This window comes from Wyeomyia smithii, chromosome 2 (genome assembly GCF_029784165.1).
Source record: "Wyeomyia smithii strain HCP4-BCI-WySm-NY-G18 chromosome 2, ASM2978416v1, whole genome shotgun sequence".
Lineage (NCBI taxonomy): Eukaryota > Metazoa > Arthropoda > Insecta > Diptera > Culicidae > Wyeomyia > Wyeomyia smithii.
The window spans coordinates 70687189-70713917 of record NC_073695.1 but is presented as its reverse complement, the minus strand read 5'-3'; the positions used below and the strand labels follow the sequence as shown (position 1 = coordinate 70713917).

At 41.8% G+C, this 26729-nt stretch overlaps 1 protein-coding gene across 11 annotated transcripts in view; it reads right to left on the bottom strand.

The window, feature by feature from the left end:
- Positions 1–26729, bottom strand: part of LOC129724969 (uncharacterized) — a 299807-nt gene that overhangs the window by 49658 nt on the left and 223420 nt on the right. For all 11 annotated transcript variants that reach the window (XM_055680299.1, XM_055680301.1, XM_055680300.1 and 8 more), the window contains one exon: positions 16484–16684. In XM_055680299.1, coding sequence (XP_055536274.1) covers positions 16484–16684 — 201 coding nt within the window. The remainder of the gene's footprint in view (positions 1–16483; positions 16685–26729) is intronic.

The following is a 26729-nucleotide window of genomic DNA, read 5'->3' as shown; positions in this document are numbered from 1 at the left end:
CGGCTGTTTTATTTCGTCGGGTTCCTCGACCAATTCAATGGATTGATTGATCAATGAAACACTATTGACAAAATAATCATTAAATCTAGATGCAATAATTTGTTCTGAATGTTCTAATGTGCCTTCAAAAGTTATGGACCGCGGTTTACAATTACTAGGTTTCAACAAAGATTTCAAAATTTTCCATAAATCTTTGCTGTTATTTTGATGTTGAACAATCTTTCTCTGGATATATTCACAACGCTTCTTTTTAATCGCTTGTGAATATTTATTACGCGCGAACGTGTACTCAATCCAATGATTCTGATTGTTTGATCTACAAAACTTTTTGTACAGTTTATCTCTCTTGCGCTTTAGGCGCAAAAGATCCAAACTATACCAGCTGTTCGAGTTTTTCAGCGAAACAAATTTATGTTCAACTAATTGATTCGTACACGTCTTCAAAATGTTAGTAAGAACAGCTGCAGATTCATCTAAACTACCGGTCGCGATTGGAAAACCCAAGCTTCTCTCAACAAGGTTCGAAACAGCCTGTTTCGAATATTTTCTCCAGCATTTCAATTTTATTGAATCATTATTATTATTCAAGTTTTCTAGAACATTAATTACTAATGTCTCATGATCGGTTATTTTCATATCAGAATTCGTAACTGAACGAATCGAATCAAAATTGCAATAAACATGGTCAATCAAAGTTCTACTCCGCTGGGAAATACGCGTATATTCATCTACACTTTGTTTCAAATTGAAAGACTCAACTAAACGCTTCAAATGATTCGAATTTGCATCATCTCGCCAGTTAATATTAAAATCGCCCGTCACTATATTTATTTTACTCAAATCAAGAAATTCATCAAGCCAGTTTTCCAATATTTCAAGAAAACGGCGGTCACTAGCATTAGGAGAATGATACAAAACACCATAATTGCCGACCTTCATGCCACCAACTACTGTAATGCCCAAGAACCAGTTACCATCCTTAGCTTCTTTGTTACAAAGCTGGAATTGAACTGATTCTCTGACATAAATAGCAACACCGCCAGTTTGCCTAGAATGTGATAAACAAGCAGCAACATTGTATCCCGGAATACTATTTTGTTCAAATGCTTCATCATCGACAATGTGAGTCTCTAATAAAAACACCAAAAGTGGACGTTTATCTTCAACAATCTGACGTAATGCAACGTAGTTTGTTGTCAACCCCGCAATATTAAAATACAAACAATCAAACTTATTCACATTCTCGTTGGAACTTGTTTGCTATTTATTGAAACGCAAGCTGCTTTTCTTTTGCTCGAATAGTCTTTTATAAATTAAACACTCTGAACTGAAAGCGGCATGGTTGACGTCCAAATTAGTTTTACGCTCTTTATTCGTTTTTACACAATTGACGCATTTCAATACAGTAGATGTACACTCAGATGTCTTATGGTTTTGGCTACACCTAGAGCATGCATCACAATTTTTGCAATTCATGCTCTTGTGTCCAAATTCTCCACATTTGGCAATACTGTGACGTCACACCCTGCGAAGAACCCAATGCTCCGTCACGAGCCTTATAATTAAAGTTAAATGTTGTTCCTAGGAGGGCATAGCCTTCTGCTATGCTTTAGTCAAGCGAAACATTTGGTTCCCTTGACAGAGGACCGCGAACGGCTCTGTCAACACTCTATGTATCAACAGATTATGCCACAGGTGGCAAAGAACTTCGCGCAGCCTTCTGCTGTGCCACCGGCAAACAAACTCAACCAAAATAAACAAGTTTTGTGTTGTAAACAAAACGCCGCCCGTACTTTAGCAGTACTAGATTAGGTTAAGAGATTAGTAAGGTAAACAGAGAGTGGAGAAAGTCTCTCTCTCTGAGTTACCGGTAGGGTATATTTAAGTAGTGATGTACGAAAATAAAGTCAGTTAGTCCACGTTAATCTGTGTGTATTAATTCCGCGCCCATTGCGCGTACAGGGTTTTCTGGAGAAAGTCCTGGTAGGTTATACCCAGGATACAGGTATACCTACACATGTGGTGACAGCGCGTGGTCTTTTCTGCGCCATTGAATCTTTTCTTTAATCTTCGGACGTATCTCGGAAGTCAGACGCGGTCGTAAACTCGGTCGTAGTAATCACGCTAAGGAAGCAAAAAGAAAAAGTAGTGGTTTAAATATCTGTGGTTTAGTGAAAAATGAAATAGTTTTTCGGAGTTTTAATCCAAGTAGTGCTCGCGGAGGGAAAAGAGTGTGTTATTTATAAAAAAAAGGAAAGAAAGAGAACTGAAGAAAAAGTACTTAACGATTTATCGAGGTCAGCAGCTTGGAAAGTAGTGCTGCTAGTGAAAGAGAAAAAAAAAAAAAACGAAAATCGAGAAAAGACGTTGACAAAAAGTGTTCTCTTTTCTCGCTTTTTGCATGGAAGTGAACTGAGTTGGTGGCAAACCCAAGCGAGTGACATTCGTATGCGGGGAAAAGGTGCTGTGTTTTGCTGCTGAAGACGACTTGTAAAGTGCGATCGTTTTTTTTCATGTAAGTGTCAGTTTCGACGTTGGCAGATATTCGATATAGTGAATTGTCGTATTAAGAAGGTGCCGAAGTTACGTAGTGGAAATTGAAGTCAACAACGATGACCGGCCCTGTGTCAAGGATACTCGGGTGAGTGAGTCATTTCCTTTTTTATTATGCGGCATATTGCAAAAGCAGAATAGGTGTTAGACGGTTATGACCATAAATGTCAAGATTAAAAGAGCTTAAGGATTATGTCTACCAGGAGTACCATAATCTGAGCAATAACATAAACAGGCCGAGAACGCGGGCGGCAGTCGCTAATAGAAGAAAATTATTAAGCGACGCTTTAAACGACTTTTCGGAAATTTTAAAAGAGTATGAAAATTCGAATTTAACGCCAGAACATTGGAATAGATTAACAGATCAGTACACACTTGTTCAATCGAAAGTGTGTCTGGCATTGAAAATCTTAAATAACTCGGCGATTGTTCCTGAGCCAAACAGAAATAGAAGATTATCAGAAAATTGTCTTGAGTTTGAGACATCAGATCTTGCAGAAGATCAGTTGGCGAACTTAGAGCGATCGGTGATTTTTGAAGATCCCCCGCTTTCATCGACCCTTGTAGAAACTCAGGAATCAGGGGAGGAGAAGCACGACGGAGAGCGCGGAAACCGCGCAAGCGCACTTGAACAATTAGAAAAATTAGAAGAAGAATTTGTTAAAAAAAGCCTCCAAATCAGCTAGGTAGAAATTCAAGACACACCCAGTTTTGGGGATCATATCGAAAATTTAAAAAACATATTCTGTAGAAGCAGTTTTATTATTGGGAAACAACTAAATAAAATAAATATGAGCCGAGCGGCAGATTACGTTTTCCCGATGGCGGATGCACTGCAATGCATCCCAGAATTCAGGGGACACAAAGATGAACTGGAAGCGTTCCTATACCATGTTCAGCATTTCGCGGACGAAATCCCAGAAAACGGGTCACACAGTGCACTAATTTATGTAGTCCTACTAAAACTAAAAGGCAAAGCAGCGGCAGTTTTGCCTCGGATCAAGGCGGAGAGCTGGCCAGAGGTCAAACGCAACTTGATCAAAGAATTCGGTTCCATTGAGAACATCGAGTCGGTAATAAAACGGATCGAAACGCTACGACAGGAACCGAGCGAAGATTACAGCGCATATAAAAGGAGAACGATAGAGATAAAAGAATTGCTGGATACATTTGAAAAGAATCAGGAGGGTGCAGCGGGTTCTGCAATGGAAAGAAGCCTCAGGATTCATTTTATTGGGGGTTTGCGGAATTCACATCTGAAGTTAATGGCGGGAGGAAATAAGAAATTGAGCTTGGACGAGCTGCTGGACCTACTGGAGGAACGAGGGGAGGAATGCGAACAACTCGCGGATGTAGAAAACAGACTACGCTGTTTGGATCTACTGGAGCAAGAGAAAGAGAGAGGCGGTAGGCGCTGGCAACCGAATGGGACAGGTAGTAACACCCAAGGAGGAGGCCGGGATGGTTTCAACGGAGCCGGGAGCTCGCAGAACAGGGGCAATGAGCGATTTAGCAATCGCCAGCGGCAGATCAATTATACACGAAATAACGAGGCCCAAGATTACAGACAGCAGCCAGGTGGGAACAGTAGCAGCACCAACAACTACAATTACAATAACAATCGTAACTACAGGGAAAACGCTAATAGGGGAAACGAGCGACAACAAAATAACGGGAACTACGGAAGCCAGTCAGGGGGCGGCTGGCCTAATCAGGGTAGAAACCTTGACAGCAACCAAACCAACCAACATAATAATAACGATCGCTACCGAGGTTCACAGGGAGCGCGTTGGAACGGGTACATACACCAAACCGAATCACAAGATTGGCGGGTTGCCGCTCGGAATAACAACCAGCAAAGCAATCGAAATAGTTACAATAATGATGGGTATGACAACAATCGATATAATGACCGCCAGTATCACCACCATGATGATGGTTTTAATTACGGCAGCAATAGAGGAAGATCGCCCGGGCGCGGAAATTACAATAATAATAATGGTAGATATAATGATGCGTACGATCGCCAATTTCGAAGCCGAGGCTACGAGCGCTACCAACAATCAAAAAACTAGGTCGCCGGGGGCCCGACGGCAACGCCAGCCGGGCACCCCGACCGATGAATAGAAATAATTTTGTAAGGAACAAATTTAACAAACCGGTCGAGAACATTTCTCCCAATGTTGGAAATGAGCACGATATTTTTCGAAATTATTCCAGGTGGAGTGACGATGAGACGCACGGTCGTTCACAATATGTGTTAAGTATAAATCAGCCCAATGGAGGGGCGAAGAACTCGGGGAACGAAAATCATGGGATAAAGGACCCGTTTGCGAAAGAATACTTTAGCGATGATTTCGCGGAATTATGCCAGGACGTCGATTGGCGGAGAATCACTGACGAGCCCAGCCACATAGAGATAACGGACTGGAGAACAGCATGTAACCACATACGGGACAATAGTGCCTGTGTGGCTAAGCGAGTCTACTTTGACACCAGCCGGCGGCTTATGATTACACTGCTGGCAAAACAAAATGTGCAGCAAACGCTGAACTTGATTTTGGACACAGGCGCGTGCGCGAATATGTTAAGCATGCATGTTGCAGAGAAATTGAATGTGCATATAAACAGACAAGACACAAACACTTTTGAGGGCATTGGTCGCGGGATCGTTCGAACCTTAGGAACGGTTATCCTGGATTTGTTAGTCGGGAACTTTTTAATTCCGGCAGAGTTTCACCTGATGAACGGTTTACCGGCGGACGGCATAATCGGGGTAGAATTTTTGAAAAAACACACCCTCCAGATAGGGAACAACTTCGACTATATTGTGTTTAAAAAACACGGCAATAGGGGTCCGGATAGTTTGGGCCCATGGAGCGTGCCTAGAGAGGAAGCCCTTAGTCGGCATGTGTTTTTAGCAGCAAGAAATAGAGTCATGGTGCAAAGCCAACTAAGAAACAACATCGTTAATGAGAATGCCACAGCCTGCGTGGAACCTAGAGAAGGTCCCAACATAGGGGGAGAAATACCCCATACGTATGAGGGGCCGAAGGACACACCTCGTGACAGGGAAAATACGATAATGACCGAGTTAGATCTTAACTCTAGGCTAGATTATGACCTATTAGAACATAAACTAACACCAGAGTCAAAAGGAAATGCAAGAATTGAAAAACTACGGCAAGTGCTGAATTTGGCGCACTTGCCTGATAGAGAATTCAGGACAGTGAAGAATATGGTCGAAAGCTATACGGATATATTCTTTTTCGAGGGCGACAAGTTAACTACTACTGACGCCGCCGTACACACGATAGAAACTTCATCGGAGGTGCCTATCAATAAGCGGCAATATAGATTTCCGGAGGCCACGAAACGGCACATTAATAAGGAAATCGATGAAATGAGGGCGCAGGGTATTATTAGACCCAGCACTAGTCCCTGGAATGCACCGGTGTTATGTGTACCAAAGAAACCGGATGCTGACGGAAATAAAAGATACAGAATTGTGGTAGACTTTAGATCATTGAACGAAGTTACCAAGCCGTTTGTATACCCAATACCTCTTATAAATGAGATATTGGATAATGTTGGAGGAGCAAAATATTTCTCCTCAATTGATTTAAAATCGGGGTTCTATCAAGTCCCGATAGACCGCCGAGATGCGGCTAAGACGGCGTTTTCCACTCCCAAAGGCCACTTCGAATTTACACGGATGCCGATGGGGCTAAAGAACAGCCCCTCAACATTCCAAAAACTTATGAATACTGTTCTCTTTGAGATAGGGGACGTGAAAGCTTTTGTCTACCTCGATGACATTATAGTTTTCGGTGACACTATCACCGATAATAATGATAACTTGCGAAAAGTATTACAAGCTTTGCGCAAACATAACTTAAAAATAGAACCATCAAAGTGTCAGTTTTTGAAAAAGGAACTGGAGTATTTGGGTCATATCGTTAATGAAGAAGGCATAAAACCCACCAATGCAAATATTAAGGCCATTCAAAGCCTTAAGCCACCCACAAACGTAAAAGGTATAAGGTCATTTCTGGGAACAGTAAATTTTTACGGGAAGTTTATCCCCAACATCGCGGAGAAGCGCAAGCCGCTGAATGATTTGTTGAAGAAAGACGCTAAATTTGTGTGGGGAAAAGAATGTCAGGAAGCGTTCGAATTCCTTAGAAACGCGCTGATTACAGAGCCAGTTTTAGTCCGGCCAGATTATCAAGACACTTTTGTTATTACGACAGACGCTAGCAATTATGCTATTGGAGCCGTCCTGTCGAATGAAAAATCCATGCACCGGCCGATCGCGTTCGCGAGTCGTGCACTTGTAGGTGCAGAGACCAGATATCATATCATAGAAAAGGAACTATTGGCGATTGTATGGGCCATAGAATATTTCAAACATTACATTTTTGGTCAAAAGTTTATCGTTTACACGGACCACAGACCACTTATAGCTATTTGGAGGCTCAAAGAGACATCTCCAACGCTGACAAGATTGAGACTAAAGTTGCAGGGTTTGGAATGCAGCATCAGGTATAAACAAGGTAGCGAAAATATAGTCGCCGATTTTTTGTCACGTTTATCAGATGGGACGTGTCAGGGGCAAGAAAGTTCACCCCACAGGCAGATAGCCATGATTACGCGCCAGCAGAAACGCCTGCTAGAGCAGCAGAAGAACGCTTCGGATGATTTGAACGGCACAATACAAGATTTGAGTGCCATAGACATTGCGGACATCGCTGAGGACGAGGATGAGCAACAACTCGTCAACATTTCATATGATGACTTTTCACAGGCATTATCAAATGACCTGATACCAAGTGAGACGGTGGAAGTCTCGAAGAGAATATTGGACGAGAGGAATATCGAAGCTCGTCTTGTCATTTTGAACAGTCGGACGGCGTACAGAGAACTTCAGACACTGTATCAGCTGTCACAAGGACTGAAAGACTACGTAGAGGATGGTGTACTCAAATTTAAAGACAAAAAGGTAGGCGGTTTCATAGTAGACGGCAGCGAAATTTCATTAATCGATTGCCGGAAATTTTTTTCACAATTTTTAGATAGCTTCAATAAGAGCCCCACGGCAGTAAAGGCAGCCGGGGTCATTCATCTAATATCATTCAGAAAAATCAAGCAACAGGAAGTTCTGCAAATGATTCAGTTCCTAGCGGGTAAGCTAGAAAAACAAATAGTATTATATAATGCTAATAGCGAGCGTACAGCAATTGCGCCAGATCAAGTGGAAACAATTTTAAAGGAATTTCACGATGCACCCTTAGGAGGGCACGTAGGAGCGCGACGAATGCGCCAAAGAATTGGCACACTTTTTACGTGGGCTACGATGAAACGGGATATCGAGAACTACGTTCGGCAGTGTGATTCCTGCCAAAAGAACAAAATTGGAAGATCAAACAAGATACCGATGCAGATCACCACAACCGCATCGGAGCCATTCGATACATGGATATAGTAGTGTTACCCGAATCCGACTTAGGAAATCGTTATGGTCTGGTCATGCAGGACGACCTAACTAGATATTTAACTGTCGCACCTATGGAAAACCAAGAAAGCCAGACGGTAGCGAGGACTTTTGTAGAGAATTATATTTGCAAATTTGGCGTACCGTTGGTGTTAGTTACAGATAACGGTGCGAATTTTGTAAGCACACTCATGAAAGATGTGTGCAAAATTTTGAAAATTAAGAAAATAACGACGAGTCCGTACCACCCACAAGCAAATTTGGTGGAAAGATCTAATCGGGAGTTAAAAACTTACCTAAGGCAATTTATTGGCGGAAAACCGCACACGTGGGATAACTTACTCCCATTTTTTACGTTTCAGTATAATACTTCAGTAAACTCATCAACGGGGTACACCCCTTTCGAATTGTTGTATGGACGTACAGCACGCATTCCCACCTCCATTTACAAGCGGAATGGAGTGGACAATTTGACATATGAAACATATACACAAGAGATGAAAAAAATATTTTTTGACCTCCACGCGAACGCGAAGGCCAACCTGAAGGATTCAAAAGAAAAGCGCAAGCAAGTTTATGACAGAAAGGCAAATGAATGGCAGCCCATGTATGGCGATTTAGTTTTAGTGAAATCAGTCCCGACAGGATCAGGTCAAAAGCTCCAGAATATGTGGAGAGGACCTTATGAAGTAGTGGAATTCCCAAGTGAAATGACCACAGTAATCAAAAACGGACACCGTTTAGAGAAAGTTCATAATAACCGACTTAAACGATATTATGACTGATTATACGAACTTAAACTATGTTATAAAATAAAATGAAATAAAATAGGTTATAGTAGCAAGCACCTAAAGCTGTATGAAAAAGTATACTGAAATAAAATGACGTGAATAATAAATATGAATAGTCGCCGATATTATGGAAAGCCTTTGATGGACAAGTGTCAAAAGGGCGTGACGTTTACTTGGGGAAAGACGTGGTTGAATTTATAGACAAAAAAAATAACCTATCGTGTGGGAACACAGAAAACAGAAGTAAATAATACACAGGGAACGTTTTTACATAAAATGCGAATTTAACATGGGATAGATTCACAGAGTACAGATGACCCCGTTAGTGCGAGGCAGACGTAGGAAAAAATGGCCAATGGCCCGATAAAAGACGGACGGGAAGTAACAATGAGAGCGATTGTAAGGAGTTAAAAGAATTTAGAACAGCATTTGTTTGTAAAAATGCAAATGTTAACATGGGAAAAATATACAGTGAATAAGAACGGGGTTTGATTAATTAAAAATGGCTAATGGCCCAATGAGAGAAGAAAACCGATTAATGAAGTATTGGAGATGACCTAAATAACGAACGACAATAAAACTAGGAGAGACTTTGGACAAGAAGGCTAAACCTTCCAGACGAGGGGACTACTGGCGTTAAAAGATTCCACCTATCTATTGTAAGTTAAGATTGGGCGAGTGGAAACAACGGGAGTGACTACCCGGAACGATTGAGATGAATGCGTATCAGGTGAGCGGACAAGGGAGTAGTCAACCCAGTATGAATGGAAATGCGAAATTTTTTCTTTTATTTCCTAACCTTCTTATCTTTCAGGAATCACTAGCAACAGGTAGACGCACCTTCGAAGGGTAGGGGGAGAGGTATTATGCAGACTACTGCATATCAGGCGAAGTGTAAGTAGAACGTAAGTATGACGGACTGAGACAGCAGTATCATAATTAAAGTGGCCTACAGAGTTTTTGTAAATCGGATAAAAGAATTGTAAATCCGATAAAAGAAAAGAAAAAGTTGCTATGAGAAAGAGAAATGTTTTAATGAAAAGAAAAAGAGCCACGACGGGCAACAGAGGTTGACAAAAAAAAAACACCTAATGAAAAGAAAAAGAGCCACGACGGGCAACAGAGGTTGACAAAGAAAAAAAAAACGCACAAGAATTAGAAAAAGATTTTTTTTTTTGTAAATCGGATTGAGTTCAAGTGAAAAAAAATAATTGTGAAGTAAAAATTCGTTGAGAATGAATAATGTAGACGTTGATTAACCAATAGCATCCGATATAATCAAGAGAAAAATATATTGTACACTTTAGTAGGAAAAGAAAAATTATGTTAACCGAAGAAAAAGAAAAACGGGCATAGTGTTTAAGTAGAAGATTAGAAGATATGATAGAACATAAGAGCCCGTACGCGTTTGAAATTAATTTTAAACAGCAAGTGGAAAAAATTAACGAAAAAAAAAAATTGATGAAAGAATGGCAAAAAAATATATGCACCACTTGCTAAGTAGGGCAGCTAGCATCTAAGAATTGACAATGAGACGAGTTCCCGATCCTCGAAGACGACCGAGGTGATTACAACGGATGCTGAGATGGGGGCATACCATAATGCCCAGTATGACGCGAAAAGGGAAGCAGACGGTTGTGAGGGGAGTTGAACGGCGGGTGTCTATGGTCGAGATGGAGGTAAAGCCAAACGTTATTACCAAGAGGAGACGAGCAGTATCCAGTTTTTGATCCCTGAAAAGGTCAGATGTGCAACAGAACTCAATCAATGCGGCTCAAGCCAGAATCGAGACTTCAGCGCGAAGACGAATACAGCAAACTACACTCCAAATATATATTACTCATTGAGAGTTATTGACTTCCACAAATGAGGATTCGAGGTCAAAGCCAAACAAGCAAAATGACGCTATAAAATTTTGCTCGTGTTTAATCAACTATGGTCTTTACGCACTACGCTTTGAAAATGTGCACACATGCTAGCGGGTAATTGGACACCCCGCGCAGACAGTTAAAGATGATAAACCAAGTGACTGCATTATGCAACAGAGCCAGTGGCAATCGCAAATCTTTTCGCCACACGGCGCATAACAATACTATAAGCCAAACAAAAATACAGCCGATCTATGCCAAAGGGACACGGCTAACCCAACATTGAAGTTCAACAACACACTCTGAACAATCGTAAAACAACCAGCTGAACTGCAGTCTTAATTAAAATGCAATGGTAATCGTTGAACTAGTGTAAATAACCCGATGAAGCCTTAGAGATGAGTTTGCACCACAACCAACCGATGAGAACCTCTACTGCCAGACGCACCCTCCCGTTTCAAACCCCCTGCAACCCAGCGCTTGAACACGACAGCTAAACAGCAGATATCTTCACGACGCAGCGCATCAGGCGAGCAAGCAATTGTTAATTCTAAATAAGGAAAATGTCATGTATGATAATGTAAACTCAAAACGTTGCTACAGTTTTGAATAACAGAATTTCATTTGCCAGAGAAAAAAAAACATATTATAAAAAAACAACGGTGTATATAGTTGCATGAAAACGCGAGAATAATTGTAATAAACAAGAGAAAAACACACCTATCGGCCGTCAGGACGGACCGTGTGACCATTGTCTCTTCTAGATAATGGCCAACTAGGCGGGGTGGCAGATGTGACGTCACACCCTGCGAAGAACCCAATGCTCCGTCACGAGCCTTATAATTAAAGTTAAATGTTGTTCCTAGGAGGGCATAGCCTTCTGCTATGCTTTAGTCAAGCGAAACATTTGGTTCCCTTGACAGAGGACCGCGAACGGCTCTGTCAACACTCTATGTATCAACAGATTATGCCACAGGTGGCAAAGAACTTCGCGCAGCCTTCTGCTGTGCCACCGGCAAACAAACTCAACCAAAATAAACAAGTTTTGTGTTGTAAACAAAACGCCGCCCGTACTTTAGCAGTACTAGATTAGGTTAAGAGATTAGTAAGGTAAACAGAGAGTGGAGAAAGTCTCTCTCTCTGAGTTACCGGTAGGGTATATTTAAGTAGTGATGTACGAAAATAAAGTCAGTTAGTCCACGTTAATCTGTGTGTATTAATTCCGCGCCCATTGCGCGTACAGGGTTTTCTGGAGAAAGTCCTGGTAGGTTATACCCAGGATACAGGTATACCTACACAATACTAAGTACCGATCAAACTCTACATTTACTTGCTTAGCAGATAACAAACTATTATACGTTTCTAAATCAACTTCAATTACCGCGCTATACTTGTTATAGGTGAAGCGTGGATTTTCGTACATATTAACTACTTTTACCTCATTGATTGTGATGCAATCATTTTGACTCTTTAAATAGTCAATGAAAACATCAGGAGAAAGATTCTCACTCATGCCCACTACTTTCAATCTAGGCACCGACGTGGGAACAACAGCGCTGTATTTTTCACCCAGATTGCTTTGAATGCCATTTTTCACTAAATCAATATTTTCGCCAACGGCGCATTCGACAATAATGGAACCATCTTTACCGTTCCTGAAATTACTACCTTTGTGTGTTTTAGGATCTAAGTTAGTTTTCAAAAACTTCCGAGTTTCCTCGCAAGGTTGTTTGGACTCTTTCGGTTTAATCACAATAACCGGACGAGTCTTAGGTTTAGCCGGTTTAAATCCGATGTTAGTATTACTTTTGTTACTTGAGTTAGATTTATTGTTTTTACCGCGACTTTTAACAACTTGCGCAAAAGTTGCACCGTCGTCAAAAACATCGTCATTATTTTCGTATTCGATTCTACGCTTTTTGCCGATTTGGTCCGATTCAGAAGGAATCGTCCCAATCCGCGCGCGAGCATTATTAATAGCAGCTATATTCGGATTCGTATTTAATTGCAAAACCGAATGATTCAATTTTTCAAATTTCTCGCATGATAAATTTTCAAGAGACTCCTTTACATTTGATCTCAACTGTTCCATACCGATATTTATCGCGCTGTTTATCTGGGTCGCAATTTGATCCCGCATTTGAATGACCGAGTCAAACAGCGACACAACGAATGAGCAGTGCACGGTCCGATGTCGATCGCGCGGTGTGCGCTAAAAATATTGAAACTCATTACAAAAAATCAGCTTGATGAACATGTTTCTAACGCGACACACCTAATTTTCTAAATGTATCTTATAGGATTTATTCTCAGCTTACAAATGCTGGTTTTAGAATTATAATCGGTGGTTGCCAAGTTGTCCAAAAACTCGTTTTTCTGATTTAATTCAATATGGCGGCCAAAACTTTGAACATTTTATATGAAAGCCCTAAATGTTTCTTGTATAACTAATGACGGACTGTTTGAAGAGGGGTTTGAAGCAATAGTTTGAGATAAATCTCGATAAAAATATTAAATTTTCACTTTTCTAAAAACTTATTGACTCCTTGGCAAACGAGGGGTTCATCAACTGGAACTAATATAGATTTAGTTTTTAATCGAAATAAATCAAATTTTAAAGACCTCGTGTAACTAATGGCCTGGTTTCAGCGAGAATTACCCATTTGCATCATCTGCAGAACCCCACCTTTTCGTAAAATTTCTCAACACGGTTTAATAGAAAAGGTAGTCTACCGTAAATTCAGTCTTCATTTTCATTCCCGAAACGTCAACCCCACGTTTGTCAATTAGGCTTAGACTCTTTTGACGTTGGACTAACGTCTATATCGACGTTAGGCGCCTGAATTTGGAAATCTAGTAATTTTAACCAGGGAAAAGAGGTCAGGTTTTGAGCGCTTATATATTTGTTTCTTTTCAGAATATCGAGGTTTTGGTATCAACCGATCAGAATTTCTTTTACGGTTAAATTTATGTAACAAAAACAACCTATTGCTTGAGGTACACTATTGAAAAATTGGTGTATAACATCGATTGTTTAAATCATACCGAGAAACCAATCACTACCTCTCTTCCCACGCACAGCCGCCACTAACGGATACAACCGATCTGATTTTGTAACCGATTTGTTGTTGTTGTTTTATTTTCCTTGCCATTCCGTATTCTTCTGAACTCCTCCCTCTTTGCAAGTAACTGACTAAACCAGAATATAAAACGTATCATTCGAACATTCCAACCCATCATTTTCATTCGAAAACTGTACCGGTATCATACGCACGCCATCGAGTTGAATTTCTCATTCATGCGTTGACCGGCAAAGCGAACGGTTCTTTCTGGAGCAGCAGAAAGCGGGTGGTGGCAAATATTGGTCGCTCATAAAAGCGCGTGCCATCGAGTAGAATTTCTCATTCGTGCTTTGACAGGTAAAGAGGACGGTTCTTTTTAGAGCAGCAGAAAGTGGGTGGTGGCAAATATTGGTCGCTCATAAGAGCGCATTCCATCGAATTGAATTTCTTATTTGTTTATTGACCGATAAAGCGGACGGTTCTTTCTGGAGCAGCAGAAAGCGGTGGTGGCAAATGTTGGTCGCTTATAAAACCGCATGTCATCTAATTGAATTTCTCAATTGTTTTTTGACCGGAAAAGCGGACGATTCTTTCTTGAGCAGCAAAAAGCGGGTGGTGGCAAATATTGGTCGCTCATAAAAGCGCACGCTATCGAATTGAATTTCTCATTTGTTTATTGACCGGCAAAGCGGACGGTTCTTTTTGGAGCAGCAGAAAGCGGGTGGTGGCCAATATTGGTCGCCTTTAAAAGCGCACGCCATCCAATTAAATTTCTTATTCGTTCACTCGCCTCGCTTAAACCTTGATAAAAACTACGCAAAAAGCGTATTATTGAGTTTTCGCTTTTTTAAGTCATTCAAATGAACGTAATTTCCTAAAATACATGAAATTATATGCTGGGCTGGAGCTATGGTTTTTTTGAAGTTACTGCGCTAAAATAAAAAATCCATTCTTTTAGTATATATTATTATTTATTAAGCTTTAACGTCTCCACATTTAGAAATGCACTGTAAGATAGAATTAGAGAAAATACTAGAGTTGCAATTCCGTCTACTATTTGTTTTGATGGAATATAAAAATACCGTAGTCCAACGAAATGCGGTCGTATCTTGGATACCACCTTTCTACTTTTTTCTCAATAAAAGTTTTTCAGAGACTTGAATGAATATTCCCGCAAGCAATTACCCTGTGGCCTTTTGATGCACTTCTGCATTCATTATGGGCAACAAAATTCACAGGAATGGTTGAAAAGTTATAATCTTTTTATGACAACTTTTTTGGGCTTCAGGGCAACTTTTTTTGCTTTTGTCGACCAGTGTTATTAAAATCTTAATCTGTAATGTTATTCTGATGGAGTTTGGAATATCTGAGTTGCGATTTTTCGGACAATAATTTAGTCAGTTTTTAAATACACTGCATTGCACGGTGGTCTACTCTAGAACGTCAATTTGCCAGTTTTTAATTGTTTGTGCACAACGGCTCTTGTGAAAGGCGCTTCGTTCTGCAAACCAAAAATGGAGGTGGCTTTATTTTTATCAAAACGAGCGAAGCCAACTTTTTTGCAGAGGAAGATACTAGTATTAAGGTAATTTTTTTCTGGCACATTTTTCAAAGGCATGATGAGTCTAGATCGTAGGTTAGATTGCTGAAAAATCAAGTTTTTTTAATGTAACAGCTTTACTTCCTCATGCGATGGAAGGCGTGATCCCAGAAATTTTTCGCCTCAGAAAATCTCCCAATGTTGGCTAGGATTGAATCTAGTTGGGTTGGTTGTGAGTGGATCACACCACCTGAAAACCATCGACACCTATGCCGGCGTTGGGATTCGCGAAGAGTATCAAGACAAATTTAAGAATAACTGAGTTATTATTCGAAGGAAAAGTAACAAAGAGAGTCTCTTAATGTTACTTTGGTCCTTTTGAAAAGTTACGCGAGATTTCTTGGTGTACAAAAATAACTAGAGGGATAACGAACTGCAAACAGTTGGTTGGTAGACCCAAGAGATGCGTTCGGAAAATCGAAGTGAAGGCCGTACAACGCTTTTGTTTCGGCAAACGTTCAATTATTTTGGTGGTTTTTCGACAGCAGTAAACCGTTACGAAACGAAATCCGGTACTCTAGGGTGAACTGGAGAAGTAGAGCTTCGACAGAATTTTTTTTCGGTGGTTTAAACTAAAAATATTAATGCTATAGTAAAATTTTAGACAGCGACAAGTCGAACAGAAACGCTCAAATTTAGAACACCCTAGCATACAATTTTGCAGCAAAGCTTGTTTTATTCGATTAGCGTTTATCTCCATGTTCGTTGCAGTTCGTGTTATCTTAAAGTTAGGTAGGTGGTTTTTGGCATCGGCTTGACAACTTGAAGCTCCCCTTCTTGTGCAAGCAAATAAACGCTAAGCTAACTAGCAGAGCAACCGAAAATAGGCATGGCATTCAAATTTAAAAAATATGTTTCATAACTACGTTAATGATGGGGTAAGTTTCTACTAATTTGAAACAAAACAGGAGGAAAAACACATAAAACTGTAGACGCTATCGAGCTGTGGATTGCGGTTCTACACCACACGGATACAGCGAAAGCTAAATAGCGCATTACGGCGGAAGACCGTCTGTGGGGTCGGGAAAGTAACGGACAGCGACAAGTCGAACCTTCCGGAATAGGTCCTTCTCTCTATATATCCGGACTATTAACCGAAAAGATCCGCAACTTACCTGCACACTGTCGCACTCGTTCCAGGTGTGCAGCCGAGGTTTGTACTTTTCCTTATCGCTGTTCGTGCTGCTACCGCCACCTCCTATTCCGCCGCCGCTGGCCGGTGAACTGACGGCCGAGGCATCGTTGGAAATCCATACCAGGTTGCCTTTCGGCTGGCTAATGACGATGAAGGCATGCTTTCCAGGTGGGACATCGTGCTGTGAAGGAGGAAAAACGAATTTTAAATTGGCGCAATTTTACACCCGTTTCGGGCCAATAACTATTCGAACTGGAGTCCGAAAGGCCGCCGTGGCGAATTGGAAAAACGGGAGAAACAGAGAGAGAGAGATAGTGGAGGATGTGGATAGATAAAACGCCAAGGGATAATGGGAATATGTAAATCCAACTGGACAAGTTGCGAACATGACTCTAACCAACACCGCATGAGAGTGGATTATTATTATTATTATTGTTTTATTATAATTCATCTGACAAGTTATAGTCTTAATGAATAAAAAAAAAATTACTTAAATTTAACAGATATTAAAAAAGTCTAGCTGATATCAGTTTCTGTTTATAAACAATCGAGGTACATCCAAAATCAAACAGTTGACTAGTTTTGTTGAAGATACGGATTATTCTGGAGATTGGTTCAAAGTATCAAAAGACAGAGCGATGGAACGGCGTTATAAACATTTCAATCAGTGATCTGCGTTGAATTCGACTAGGAGCATTCAGAGAAAACTTGCTTAGAAGAGTCGGGCAGTCGATTTCACCTAGAATAACTTTAGCAGCAACCATTGCCTGCTGAATTTTTCTTCTACGTTCCAGAGAAGCAATCCCTAACAGATTACAACGGTGTTCATAAGGAGGAAGGTTCAGCCTGTCTGTCCAAGGAAGTCTACGAAGTGCGAAACGGACAAAACGCTTCTGCAGTCTCTCAATCCTATCAATCCAAGTTGTCTGGTATGATGCCCACACTACAGCTGACGACTCCACAATCGATCTTACTAACGCCGAATATAGCGATATCAGGCAATGGATATCAGTGAAATCTTTAGACACCTTCATAAGAAATCCTAGCTGACGACTTGCACGGTCAATAATATTGGCTCGATGCGGCCCAAAAGTCAATTTCTCATCAAGTAGTACCCCAAGGTCGTTAATTTCATTGACACGAGCAAGAGGTGTACGTCCGATTGTATAAGTGGTTTTTATGGGATTACTACATCGATGAAATGAAATTACAGCACATTTCTGGACACTTATAGTCATTAGGTTTTTTTGACACCAATCTTCAAAAATATCCAGCAGATCTTGCAGGCTTTGGCAGTCGGAAAATTTGTCAATGACCATATATATCTTTAGATCGTCAGCATAAAACAGTTTACAACCTCTTCCAAGACGGGATGCAACATCATTTATATACATAACGAAAAGGAGCGGTCCAAGATTGAGGAACGCCCCTTGAGGGACGCCGGAGGTATTTGTAAATCGTCGGGATGTGCAGGATCCAAGTTTGACACTCAGGCTTCTATCACTTAGGTACGATTGCAACCATTTAACCAGGTCGTCGGAGACACCCATTCTAGCGAGTTTTTCGAGTAATATTCGATGATCAATTTTATCAAACGCAGCTTTCAAGTCTGTGTATACAGCATCGACCTGCTTCCCGTTTTCAATATGAGCGATACAGTCTGAAGTGAAACAAAGCAAATTAGTTGTCACAGAACGACCAGGATAAAAACCGTGTTGATCACTAGAGATGATGCTTTTTGTGTGAAACAGCAGATGATCACTTAGAAACATTTCAAATAATTTCGAGCAGGCGCTTAGTGATGTTATACCTCGATAATTACGAATATCTTGTCTGTTTCCTTTTTTGTGAATCGGAGCAATATGCGAGTTTTTCCAAAGAGCTGGGAATTTGCCTTGTCGTAAAGACCAATTAAATATTTTTACTAGTGGATTAGCAAGCTCACTGATGCATTTTTTGAATACGACAGCAGGTCCTGGAGCATTGGAGGTTTTCAACCTTTTCGCCGCCTTTAGAAGCGCTTCCTCAGTTATCTCAGGAACGTCAGCCGAAATTATGTTTATTGGGATATCGGAAGCAGCGAGTGCAGCTTCATCAGTAGTAGCAGTAGTTGTATTGAAAACAGCAGAAAAATGATCAGCAAACAATTCACATTTAATCAATGGGTCCATAGTGGATTTATCATCTAGAAAAGCTTTCGCTGGTATTCCATTATTATTCCTTCGCTTTGTTCTAACAAACTGCCAAAAACTCTTCAGGTTTCGCCGCAGATTATTTTGCGTGTTAGTAACGTACTGTTTATATAAGCGAGTATTCAATCTACGGTACAGTTGACTTGCTTGCTTAAAACTGCATCTAGAGAGCGGGGTGCGAATTTTGCGATAGTGACGCTGACATGCTTTCATTTCCCGCTTTAGTACTTGCAAAGAACGATTACCCCACGGCGGTTTTCTTGGTTTTCGCTGGACAGGGACATTTGAATTGGCTTGTGTCCACAGATTGGCTCAAACCTTGAAACTGTCAATCGCAGCGCCTTGCTGGGAGACATTTCCGATGGACTTAACGGTGTACGATGCAGAGTAGGAAATGGTTTTTGCGTTCGCAGTTGCGTATGGCTTGGCAATAACAATTCGAGAAACAACTTTTCAAGATTTACAACTTGTATAGAGCATTCACTGCGGTAGGATGGTAATTTGTTGTTGTTACTGGTCGCTGGATATGAATATGCGAAATGATGGTCGAGGGCTACTAATATTTTTCGGTGAGGTAGATTATTCTACGTAGCGCAGAGTTATGTTGAGCTTGAAATATAGTATAGTTATTTTAAATTGTTGTGTACAGTTTTGTGACTTTGATTTATGCTTGCATTCACCCGAGGTAAAACTTTAACGTGCTTTTGCTAAAGATTTATGTTTCATAAAAATTCTAGGCTTGCAAATAAAAATTCTAGGCTTGTAAATATATATTGTGTTGCGAACAGTTGATAAGGTATTGAAGCCCTATCCTGTTTATGATTTTAGACCGCTTATTGGAACATTGAAAATGCCTAGATGCTTGAAAAATATAATATAACGACTCCATTGCATTACCGAGGCTAATGCTTGGATGAATCGGGAACTTCAGCCGTCCATCCTCTAGTTACAAAACAATCATATTACCGATGAAGATGAAGGCCACATTGTTCAGTTTTCCGAAACCCAAACCACTAATAAATGGTGGTATATGATCAATTTTAGCTATTTTACAATAACCGAAAGTCGTTATCTTCAATTTCACAATAGCGTCTGGAGTTGATATCGGGTCTTTGGGTCTGATCCTGATCCCGGAAATACGCATATTCGATGGTATTCGGCCAATTTTGAATTCATTTCCAAAAACCGGAAGTCGCCATTTTGATATTCAAAATGGCCAATAAGCTCTTTTGCAGGTCTCTGGGCATCATACCGATTCCGGAAGTACTCATTCGTGGTATCAATTGTAATTATACCAATAATATTATCAAATATTAATAAAAATCCTCAGTTCCGGAACATATCTCCGAAAAAAAACGGTTTTCTGGGAATGAGAAAATCCTTTCGAGGTACCGCTGGCACTAATTTCAAAGTAGATAAGTTGCTTAATCTTTCAGTACTAAACCTATTGGAATGAAAATTGTCGAAATTACGAAAATTGTCGAAATTACGAAATTCAAATTGTGGGTACTCGGGAACCCCGTCGGGCATGTAAAGGTGTTTTTTGTCGAGCACATAACGGTTAAAAACAAATTGTGTATCAATGAAAATCTTTTGACCCTCTGAACCAATTTGCTGAAGACGACAACTTTCAAAATGGTCGGATTTACGAAATGAATAAGGGTTAATATTCTCAAAACTACATGCACCTAGCGCCACGTTGCGGTCAAATTTCGAACAAACTGTGCACCAAATAAAAGCCTTTACAAGTTCCTGAACAACTTTTCTGAAGACCACAACTTCCTAGGTCTCTGGTTGGTAAACGGCTGGGCAGTGCGTACCAGCAGTACACCCGTACTAGTTAGCATAAAATAGACCTCAGTGTGGTCCAAAGCATAATGCCCAGCAACTCCTATGACTCCACGTGTTACCGGCTGCGATACGAACAATCGAGGGACGATCGGTGAACCGGTGAGAACTTGGTCGTATGCTGACAGGGAAGGGAGAGCTATTCTCCTAGGAGGGCGGCTTACCTGAGCATCTGTTCTCCATGTTAGGACCGGTTCAAACTGAAACTCAAGCTGAATTATGAACTGCGGTGTCTCACCAGCTGCATCCAAGATGGCAGTCCCGTTGCGAGATACGCATCTGTCGCCTTAGCAAGGCAGCATACCGAAAAATTAAAATACATACGAAGAACAATCAAGAATTGAATACTAACTGGAACAAACACCAACGAGGCGACGAAATAAGGACGACGATTGGCAGCTCCGTACATGGGATTGTACATGAACCACACAGCCTCTACACCGAGACGAACAACAACGGCCAGCGATGCGTCAACTTCGCAGCTTCCCAAGGACTGTCAGTCGGAAATATCTCCTTCCCCCGAAAGGACATCCGCAATCCACCTGGAGATACGCTGACCAACGTACAGCAGGCTAAATTCACCATGTTCTTATCGACGGCCGGTTTTCCTCAGACATTAGAAACGTACGCACTAATCGCGATGCGGATATTAGCTCGAACCACTACTTCGTTGCGATATCTTTGCAACTGTCGACCGTATACCATCAAGCAGCTTCGGGACCCCCCCCCCCCCCCTACTGCGGAGTAATACGCGCAACAGCTCGAAGCGGTACTACCCTCGGCGGAGAGGCTTGGCTCATCGCCTCTCGAAGACAACTGGTGCAGCATTCGCACAGCTATCGGGGAGACCGCAACGGTGACACTAGGAGTTGAAGCACCGAGTGGCAGAAACGACCAGCCATCTATGTTCATCATGTTCTTTGTGAGATCGGGAAGCTGAAAAACAATAAAATCGCATGAAAAGACGAACTGCCGAGCGAGCTTTTTAAACATAGGAGAGAGGCGCTGGCTAGAACGCTGCAATGGTTCATTTCCAAAATTTGGGAGGAGGAAAAACTGCCAGACGAGTGAACGGAGGGAGTCGTCTGCCTCATCTACAAGAAGGGCTACAAGCTGAAGTGCCGCAACGCAACTAACGCGGCATCTCGCTTATCAATGCCGCCTTCAAAATATTCTCACAGATCAGGATCCGTCGTCTATCACCGTGGGCCAGTACCAAGCGGGCTTCATACGGGTCGCACGAAGCCACTACGCCACCACGGACTCTATCTGACAGATCTTACAGAAATGTCGCGAATACAACATGCACACACATCACAATTTCATCAACTTCACGGTGGCCTATGATACAGTCGATCGAGAACAGCTATGGCAGATCTTGCACGACAACGGATTTTAAATTAGACTTAATTTTAGCTCGTAGTCGGTGGCAAGGATAAAGAATTTGCTTTTAGTTTATAAGATACTTTAAAAAATAAGACGCTAGAAAACAATAAGCTCCGTAAAACATAAATATGTATTGTCAAATAAATGTTATTTGAGTAAAACTGTAACTGTAACATCGCCCTTAAGGGTGTGATTCGGAAGGCTACACGAGGGGCACGATTTTCACAAAGTTTGTTCAGCTTCTAGGCATCACGGATGACTTTGACATCATAAAACGTAACTTTGCGATGGAGGAGAAAACTTACGCCTGACTGAAAGCCAAAGCCAGACGAAATACGTGCAAGCGAGAGGCTCCAAGGAGAACAACATCAGCCTCCCAACTCAAGTCTCTGTAGACGGCGATGAGCTTGAGGCGGTCGACGAGTTCGTGTATTTGGGATCACTGGTGACCGACATTGAGACCAGCAAAGAGATCCAGAGACGCATCCAGGTTGGGAACTTTTCCTACTTTTCACTTCGGAAGACACTTCGAGTCGAGTCCCCGGTAGTCTTCAACGGAATCGAGACAACAACGCTACTCGCGGAGGACGTTAACGCTCTTGGAGTTTTTGAACATGAGGGCTGCGAACTATCAACGATGGAGTACAGACGGACGACGGAGAAGGGCGACGGTGCAACCATGAGCTGCACGCGCTGCTTGAAGAGAACCATATTGCACACCTGGCGAACGTCAATAGGTTGCGGTGGGCCCGTCAACCCTGCCGGCACCAGAAATAGAGTGGCGCAGCGTGCACGATAGCTCGACCAGATCGAAGGCGACTTGCGGGTGATTAGACCTCTGGGGAGCAGGCGAAACACAGGTTAACACCGAGCGACATGGCGACAACTTATTGATATAGCACGGCTGTCGTCTGAATAGTAAGGTAAATACAACTCTGTAAGTTGTCAGTATTCGAAATAGAGTTTAATAATTTTGCCCATATTAGGTGATGATAAACTTTCCGGGTGATGCAATATTCATGAAAATGTCACTAAATCAATAGTTCTTTAAATATATTCTTTGGTTGTTACATGTTGCATTAAACTTCGATTGGTTATGTTGAGTAAATAAACAGTTGAGAATATGCATGTTGAACTTTAAATATCGCATTCGTTGTTTTGCTTTCGTCTCGATTAGACGCAAATTGTTTATCTCCGTTTGAGTTCGCAAAATAACAATACACGAGTTATCGTACGGGTGTTTTTTTGTCGATTGGTTCTTGTGCTGCGCGATAACAATAGCCTGTTATATATCGGCAGAAACATCTGCACACTGGTAGGGGCAGGCTACCCCGCCAGTGATTCGATACGCAGCTGATATATCAGCAAGAATAATTCTCCCGCACCGCTGTTACCCCGCTAGCAGCACGGACCATCATACGATCGAGTGAGTGGAAGTCAACTACAAGTGGCATCTACAAGGTCGCGTGTAGGACACGGCCACTGCGTCTCAACACGAAGCTGGAGCGTCATTGTTTGTTCTGCGGAGACGCTCGATTAATTCTACTATCAGCCGTGAGGTCGTGACTTAGACGTTCGGTGACGTATTACCTTTAGAATTTTTACTATTATTATCAATATTATTACTAAGTTATAATTTTATTATTAATATTATTATTGATATTATTATTGTTATTATTAATATTATTACTATAATTATTATTATTAATATTATTATTATTATTATTATTATACTATTGTTATTAGAATTAGTATTACTGTCTTTTTTTTTATTTGATCCATTGTAGATTGAAAAATTGTTTTTAAAATTTAACACCAACTACTTGAACCCCCCCCCCCCCATATTCGAATATTTATCGTTTGTGTACGGTAGAGCGTAACGCTCCCGCAAAATGGACGACATGCAGGTGCAACTTTTCCTGGAGGTGGAAACAAACGGGGAAGAAATTGAAATTTCTCCCATCAGCTCACCCCTACCTTCCCCTGTGCCCTCCCCTTTGCCAAGTCCTGTACCAAGAGTACCGGAAGTACGGGTAAAAGCTTACCCAGATGCCGCTGGCGGTCCCTACGTTGTTTTTTTTCCGGCCCATAAAGAAGCCATTGAATATTATTCAAATTGGCAAAGACCTGGCAAAACATTTTTCGGCCGTAACCGAGATTACGAAGGTGGGGCCGAACAAACTGCGAGCTGTCGTGAGTAGCTTGAAGCAAGCAAACGAAATTGCTGGCTACGAGCTCTTTACGAGAGAGTATCGCGTGTACATCCCTGCCAAGGATGTAGAAATCGACGGTGTGGTTACCGAGGGGAATCTCACTGTCGATGACATTTTGCGTCATGGAGTTGGCTGTTTTAAAAACCCCTTGATGCAAAGTGTAAAGATACTGGATTGCAAGCAATTGCATTCAGTATCCATCGAAGAAGGGAAGAAGAAATTCCTCCCTTCGGATTCCTTCCGAGTAACATTCGCCGGATCCGCGCTGCCGAACTACGTCCGCTTGGACAGGGTTCGTCTACCTGTACGCCTGTTCGTACCGCGGGTCATGCATTGCCAAAACTGTAAGCAGTTAGGTCACACAGCCACCTACTGCTGCAACAAGGCACGCTGTAGCAAGTGCGGAGGCAATCATGCTGAGAACGCTTGCAGTGGGGATACTGAAAAGTGTCTTTATTGCGAGGGAACTCGGCATGACCTTCCGGCATGTCCCGCGTACAAACAGCGCGAGGAAAAAATTAAGCGTTCCCTTAAGGAACGATCAAAGCGCTCTTTTGCAGAAATGCTTAAGAGGGCTGAGCCACCCTCGACAGGAAACATCTTTTCCTTTTTGCCAACCGATGAGGGTACATCTGACGACCCCGTCGAAGGGTGTTCCTATGCCTTGCCAGAGGGATCTAGGAAGAGGAGAATGCTCAACTCTCCTAATCTTTCTCGTAAAGGTCGTAAGATAACCCCTAGCGGAATGACCAATAAGACAACACAAAAAGGAAGCGGTGAAGAAAAACCGAAGCAAGTACCCCCCGGTTTTAATTTCAAATCAAACCAGGAATACCCACCGCTTCCTGGGGCACCAAAAACCCCTCGTGCACCCATTTCTCGATCAGAAGACATAAAAGAAACAGGGTTCATAAAATTCTCTGATATTGTGGACTGGATATTTAAAACATTCAACATACCAGATCCCCTTCAAAACATTCTTCTTGCCCTTCTCCCAACAGTGAAAACCTTTTTGAAGCAACTCACAGCAACTTGGCCCCTCATTTCAGCTATCGTATCTTTCGATGACTAATACGTTGAAAGAGGTTAGGAATTTTGTCACTGTGTTACAGTGGAACTGCAGAAGTATCATCCCCAAATTTGATTTATTTTCACATTTGATAAACACATACAATTGTGATGCCTTCGCGCTTTGTGAAACTTTTCTCAATTCAAATGACCAACTTAATTTCCACGATTTTAACATCATTCGTCGAGATCGAGACTCACACGGTGGAGGGGTACTTTTAGGGATCAAAAAGTGCTATTCTTTTTTCAGAATCGACCTCCCCTCGATCTCGAATATTGAAGTTGTTGCCATTCAAACGACCTTTGCCTTGTTTCATTATATATTCCCCCATCCGCGCGGATTGAACAGAAGCAACTCCTTGATATAGCAGAATTGCTTCCCGCACCTTTTTTGATTTTGGGAGATTTTAACTCTCACTGTTCGCTATGGGGGTCGCTGTACGACGACAACCGATCTTCTTTAATTTGTAACTTGATCGACGACTTCAATATGACACTTTTGAATACTGGGGAAGCGACACGTGTACCTTATCCTCCAGCACGTGAAAGCGTGCTTGACCTATCCCTCTGCTCGACATCACTTGCGTTAGATTGCCAGTGGAAAGTAATCAACGATCCCCACGGTAGTGATCATCTTCCAATCGTTATATCAATCGCTAATGGTTCAACTCCCCCGAACCCAATCAATATTTCCTACGACCTTACACGTAATATTGATTGGAAGCGTTATGAGTCTATTACAGCGGAATCTATCGAGACTCACGAGGAACTTCCTCCGGAGGAAGAATACGCGTTCTTAGCTGGCTTGATAATCGACACCGCGACGCAAGCTCAGACGAAACCGATACCCGGGGTAACGATTAGACAACGCCCTCCCAACAAATGGTGGGACAAAGAGTGCTCTGAGCTGTACGCGCGAAGGTCCGCGGCGTATAAGGACTACCGGGAGTACGGCACTGTCAACCTACTACGAAAGTACGAGGCACTGGGCAGGCAGATGAAGAGCTTAGTAAAGGCGAAAAAACGCGGGTACTGGCGGCGGTTCGTAAACGCGTTGTCGAGGGAAACAGCGATGAGCACTCTTTGGGATACCGCCAGGCGCATGCGGAACCGTGACGTTTCGAGTGAGAGTGAGGAGTATTCAGATCGCTGGATACTCGATTTTGCCAAAAAGGTCTGTCCGGATTCTGTACCGGAACAGAAAACCTTTCGCGACGCGTTTATAGTAACTACGGAAGAGCCTCCATTTTCGATGTTGGAATTTTCAATGGCTCTCCTGTCGTGCAACAATAAGGCTCCAGGGTTAGATAGAATAAAATTCAACCTGTTGAAGAATCTACCCGACTCTGCAAAAAGACGCTTGTTGGACTTGTTCAACAAGTTTCTTGAGCTAAATATTGTTCCGCATGACTGGAGGGAGGTAAAAGTCATTGCTATTCGGAAACCCGGGAAACCTGCCTCTGATCACAATTCATATAGGCCGATTGCGATGCTCTCTTGCCTCCGGAAATTAATGGAG